The sequence below is a fragment of the Lagopus leucura genome, unplaced genomic scaffold (genome assembly GCF_019238085.1).
Source record: "Lagopus leucura isolate 7727_CA_CO unplaced genomic scaffold, USGS_WTPT01 Super-Scaffold_100015, whole genome shotgun sequence".
Taxonomy (NCBI): Eukaryota; Metazoa; Chordata; class Aves; order Galliformes; family Phasianidae; genus Lagopus; species Lagopus leucura.
This window is the reverse complement of record NW_024962269.1, coordinates 7851809-7857515: the sequence shown is the minus strand read 5'-3', so window position 1 is coordinate 7857515 and position 5707 is coordinate 7851809. Positions and strand designations below refer to the sequence as shown.

Genomic DNA, 5707 nt, shown 5'->3' with positions numbered 1-5707 from the left:
AAATTGAAATTTTTTTCCCCTTTATTTTTTTTTTTTTATAAATTTTTTTTTTTATAATTAAAACATTTTTTAATCCCTAATCACTAAGTTTTTTTTTTTTTTTTTTTTTTTTTTTTTTTTTTTTTTTCTCCTTATGTTTTTGGTCCTCTTTACCCACTGAAAAGAGGAGGAAACAGACACTTTCTGGGTTTAGAGTGCACATGGAATATGATAGGATCAGACATGTTAGGATTCAGGTTCCGGGAAGGCTTTTCTTGTAACTAAGAGGCCCTTTGAAGTCTTTAAAATGAGATTCCAAAGGCAACAGAGCGTGGAAAGTCCTAAAGCATCATCCAGTTGTAGTTTTAAATCCTCTTGGATAGAGTCAGTCTGAACTCTGATTTTTGCTTTCCTTCTTTCTGAACAGAAATAAAATCTCATGAAATTCATAGACACAAAGTTGAACTAAAAACTAAGCAGCATTTAGGAGAGAGTTATTTTCTGTCAAAGATGAGGAGTTAAAATGCTGTGTTATCTCCATGATCTGCTCCATCACTCACTTCTTTCAGTCATTAATTCTGGAGGTCTGTTTTCAGTGCCTACTTAGATTGTTTTATGTGAACAAGATACAAAACTTACTTTTCAATATAAAGCCAGTGGTTATGCTTAGACAGTATAATTAGCGATTGTCAGAGATAAATGTGTTATGAATAATAACAAGTTTTTCTGGATGCTCTCATCTTTTGGCTGCTTTCTAATTCTTGCTTTAGTTTTGTCAGTGTGTGACACTTCTCACTCCGTGTTTTAGTCTTGAGAGCTGTTTCTGTGAGGTGCAAAGTTATTTCCTCCACTTAGTGAAAATTTACTTAGTTTACTCTTGTGTTTTTTATTTTACTTTTGAGCTACCAGTTTTGTGTCCACCAAAAGGCTCCTCTGCTTTCTGAAACATACATAGAATAACTTTCTTTGGGTACATAACAAGGCCATCACTGTTATGGGATTCATCAGTTTGCTTTCACTGATAAAGCACACACCTTTCTTGAACTAAGCAATTAACTTCTAATGCAATTTGAAACAAGTGAATGATGAATACAGGTTAATTGCTATTAGTGAGTTGAGATTTGTTCCAGAGTTATGTAATGGAATTTCAACCCACACGCTTAATGCATCAGCTTTTAAATTAACTTCTTAAGGGTTTTTTTCAGCTGCTACTCTTATAGAATCTGCATTATGTATATATGGTGCATATTTATTCTGTGAGTTACTTGAGAAATTTGAAACCCTAATTCCTCACCATCTTTGCATTCTTACGTATGTAGTCTTGACTGAGAAAAGCCATGTGAATTTTGGCACCTACCCAAGTTATCAGGTAGGATGACCAAGGTATCATTCTACAGGCACTTCTAATTTCACAATTTCTAATTGTGAAGATTGCTTTTCACAGTATTTGTGCTTCACAGTTCATGAGCTGAAAACAAGTCATTGACTCTGCAAGATTGTCAGTGCAGTTTCTTTAATGGTGGTGGAAAAATGTGTGTTTTTTTTTTTTTTTTAATTTTCATTTTAGTAGTCCATGTTAGTGATGATTCAGTGGAGAGAGAATATGCTAGTGGCAAATTAGGGTAAAATTTGAAGATGCTTCTCAGAGCAGTTCTTCATACCTGTTGATTAATTTGGCTGTAATTGTACTGGGGTTCCATCCTAAGAAATAGGTTTGATTTACGTTTTACTGATTTTAAAACTTCAGAACTGGAGTTCACAAAGCAGGAATGTTTGAACACACAGAATAATCTCTTTTAGTAATGGATACAGTTTTTAAATGATGCTTTTCAGGAATCCTGGATAAAAATGGCCAGTTTAATCTGCTGTTAACCAAACAAAAATTGCTTAGGGAAAGCAGATTAGTTCAGGTTGTCTTCTTTCCCCCCCTCCCTCTCCCATCATTTTCTGTGTGTGTGTGTTTTAATGCAGAGCCCTAAGCACATATTCAGAAAGGCTTCATGCTGTTGATCAGAGTATTTGGCAAAACAAACAAACTAGGCTGAATTTTTGAGTTTCTCAGAAATCCAGTACTCATACTGTTGTTTCCCTTTGTCTGTATTTCCCTGTTCTACTTACCTAACAGAAACAGATATTATTTCCTACTGTACAATAGCTGAACTATGGAGAGGGACCCAAGCTTAAGATGGTGAGAAACTTCCCATATACTTTAGTAAGTTTATTGATGACGTTTCATCACAGTGCATCTCAGTTACCAGATAAACCTTGGTTTGTTGATTGTTTTTCTTCTGATACTCATTATGTTTACCAGAGTTTGGTGTTTTGGTGGGCTTTTTGTTGTTTGTTTGTTTTTACACATAAGGTAAGGGTATAATAACTCAAGTAATTCAAAATCAACTCTGTAATTTGTAGCTGTTTATTACCATCAGTAAATCTTCATAAAGTGCTCAGGAATTCTACAAAAAGGTGGTTTGCCTTTAACACATGATGATCTGGTATCCTCTGCTGCTTTTACCATGAAACATTTCAGGATATCACTAGTATGCTTCAGCAGCAGGGAATCCTGCAGATAATTGAGAAACCTTACTTGAATTTGAAATAATGCTAAATTACTAACAGAGTTCTTAGTTAAGCAGTCTAGAAACACAAAAGGCAAATTTATATAATAACTACTGAGCTCTATATGCTGCCATAATATTTTGAGTACTTGTTTGTAAATAAAAATAGGAAAAAAAAAATGGATACAGCCGGTATTTGCTTCTCTGCAAAAATCAGAAGCAACTGTTTCACCCACCAGTAATAGTTCTTCCAGTTATTTTTGAGAGCTACATTTCACTTCCAAGCTAGCACTGTGGATCTCTATTGTAACAATGTCCTCCTGAAACTCAATGGGAGTCTTCTTGAATATGGACCAAATAATTTATTTGGCTGCTGGCCATGTGTTGTCTTTCAGAGCAATATAGCTGTTCACTACATAATAGGGCAGGAAGGGAAGAGACGTATGGAAACAAAGTTTAAAAGAAATGGTAACATTACTCAATGAAGCTTTAGATGCTCAAGTTGACAAGTAATTAATGCAGTCATGAAATAAATAAATTTAGAAGCCCACTGTCTAGGTGCTTAGCATTGAAAAGTGCTGTTTTTATAGAAAATAAGTTGTCAGCTTCACTTGCAATATGAATTGCACTACAATTCTTAAAGTTTGGGTGCTTAATTTACTTTTTTTATTTTGCTCATACAATGGTATGAGGGACCTATATTAAAACTGTATTTAATAGCATCACATTGGAAAGAAATTTGATCTTTCAGATGACTATAAACACTAGACCAGCATGTCTCTGCCTTCTAATTTTATTTTGAAATATGCAATATAATCCTATGTGTTTTATTGTTGTATTTTAAGACGTTACTTTTTTAAAGTAGTTGTCATATTCATTTAAGTATGCAATCTATATAATAACATGAAAGCCAAGATATGAAAAATAGTGATTGTAAAATTGATGCCATCAGTAGTCATTAATGGGAGATATATAGTATATGTGTGAAAAATACAGATTTGAACTGGCAAAAGAGTTGCTGTACTAAAGTTGTATTTGCTACAGCTTTGCAAAATATTGTATGTCCATTCTCTGTAGATGAGTCATCTTTTTGGAAGAAAGAGGAGAGAATATTTTTTGATCATCATGATCATCGTAATAATGAACTGCAGAAACTATAATAGATTTGATCCCTGGCTTGGCAAGCTCTCTGAAAGATTTTGCAAGACAGTTTACATAATTCTTTCCATTGAACTTTCTAGTATTGCATATATCTTAATTGTTAACTCAAACATACCAAACTTTTAAGTAGTAGGTTAATGTTCCATAAGTATTTTATGAGCAGAGTTTGTGGTTATACATTTTCATACTTACAACCTTAATTCACTTGTTAAAATAGGCTCTCTGTTTGCTAATAGTTACCAGCTGTAACTAATACATTAGCAGATCTACCATGTAGTATTTAAAATGACGCATTTCAAAATCAATAACAAATGTCCTGCTGTAGAATTAATTGGCAAACTCATCTTATACAATGGTCAGCACACTGTACAAAATTCTTTGAAATTACTATAAATCAAGAATAGGGAAACAATGGTGTGTAAATTCTTAAAAACTTAGCAGTCAAATAGGAAAAGCAAAGATACTACTTACTGTAGTTGTTGTTTGCTTCTCTCGTCCCTTTTACTTTGCCTCGCTTATCAATCCTCATATACCACTGAGTTCGACAGAAAAGTCTTCTCACTCTTACATCCCCCCCTTCCATATAATCATAGCTTCTGGTATGTCGCTCAGGGCTGGAACAGTTCACATTTGTAGCCATTTGCTCTGGAGTCATGTCATTGCAAGCTAAAGATATAGTGCCCATTAGAAAGATAATGTAAAAGTATGATCTGTAGAGCAAAATTGGCAGGATCCATGTCAGTATCCATTTGTGCATTATAGTGCAGTGTTCTGGGTGTTCATGAACAACATAATGAAAATTAAATCTCAAGTAGACTGTTGCTCTTAGGTCACCGACCTGCCTTCTGTCTTTACGAGTTACAGATTCATTTAAATGAGATTGTTCCCTCTTCTAGAATTCTGATCGTTATTCCTTAATAGTTAATGGCGAAATAGAAGAGCTTCTTAAATATCTCTTCAGTCAGAATATCCTTTAAAGACACAAGTTATAAAAACCTTTGTTGCTGTAACCTTCTGTACTACTTGAATTTGCTGCTTGCACTGAAAGTAAAAGATCTGTGAGAAAAGGTGCATGTGTAAGTCTTTATGCTCAGTTGTTACAGACGTGCAAGGATACATTATGCTACTGAAAGGTACTTTACATAAATGTATGACATGCTAAGCTGACTCTTACAAATATACAAATGTATACACAATAGATATCTTTCACGTAACTTATTTAATACATAAACAGACATTTAAACTGACTGTAAACATTGTTCTATCTTCACTCTTAAGTCCTTCCAAAAATCCCCTACTGATAGAGTAGAAATACTTTCTCATGCATGGTAAAATTTGCTGATTACTTCATGCGTATATCTTTGCTACTAACACGATTATCAGGTAACTTTTCCATAGTTTGAATTTCAAGACAGACTTCAGTCTTAGCCTGTGTTTTTATTCCTTATATACTTTTTTTAGTTTATCAATATGAACAGTTTTCTTAATGATTTTTAGCATCTAGCATATACAAACAAAGATAAAGCCTATTAACTGTTAGAAACTGTTAAACGTTCTCTTAAAGGACAGATAACTTACTTGTTCCTGTTGGTAAGAGCTGGATACCCAAGTATTCCATTTCTGTTGTCTGCTTTTTGCAACATGAGACACACCACTGCAGCTACAAACTTTCTCGGCTCAGAAAGACTCCACCAAAATAATAATTGTTTCCATAAATCAACGCTCTGGAGAGATGTGTGCTTATGCGTGTGCGTGCATGTGTGTGTAGAGCCTGTTGTTCAGTCCTTTTCGATAAATACCTTTGCTGACCTCACTTGGAAGCAATTAGAATTTAACCAGTCAGCTGTCAGTTGAATGCACGAACAAAAATAAAAGGAGGCTCGCATTGTATCGTGTCCAATGGTCATCAGAGGGAGCTATGTACATAGTTTATACTTCAAATCTCCAAGAATCTACTTTCTAAAAACACAGATCCCATGATGTGTGGATAGAATTGCTTTGCGTGCTAG

At 34.3% G+C, this 5707-nt stretch overlaps 1 protein-coding gene across 2 annotated transcripts in view; it reads right to left on the bottom strand.

The window, feature by feature from the left end:
• Positions 1-5487, bottom strand: part of FGF7 (fibroblast growth factor 7) — a 29270-nt gene extending 23783 nt beyond the window's left edge. The window contains exons 1-2 of one of the 2 annotated variants that reach the window (XM_042876027.1): positions 5277-5487; positions 4170-4754 (exon numbers count right to left, since the gene is read on the bottom strand). In XM_042876027.1, the coding sequence (XP_042731961.1) occupies positions 4170-4455 (286 nt within the window). In that variant the 5' untranslated portion in view covers positions 4456-4754; positions 5277-5487. The remainder of the gene's footprint in view (positions 1-4169; positions 4755-5276) is intronic. The other variant, XM_042876028.1, reaches the window with a different exon arrangement.
• Between the last annotated feature and the right edge of the window lie 220 nt (positions 5488-5707).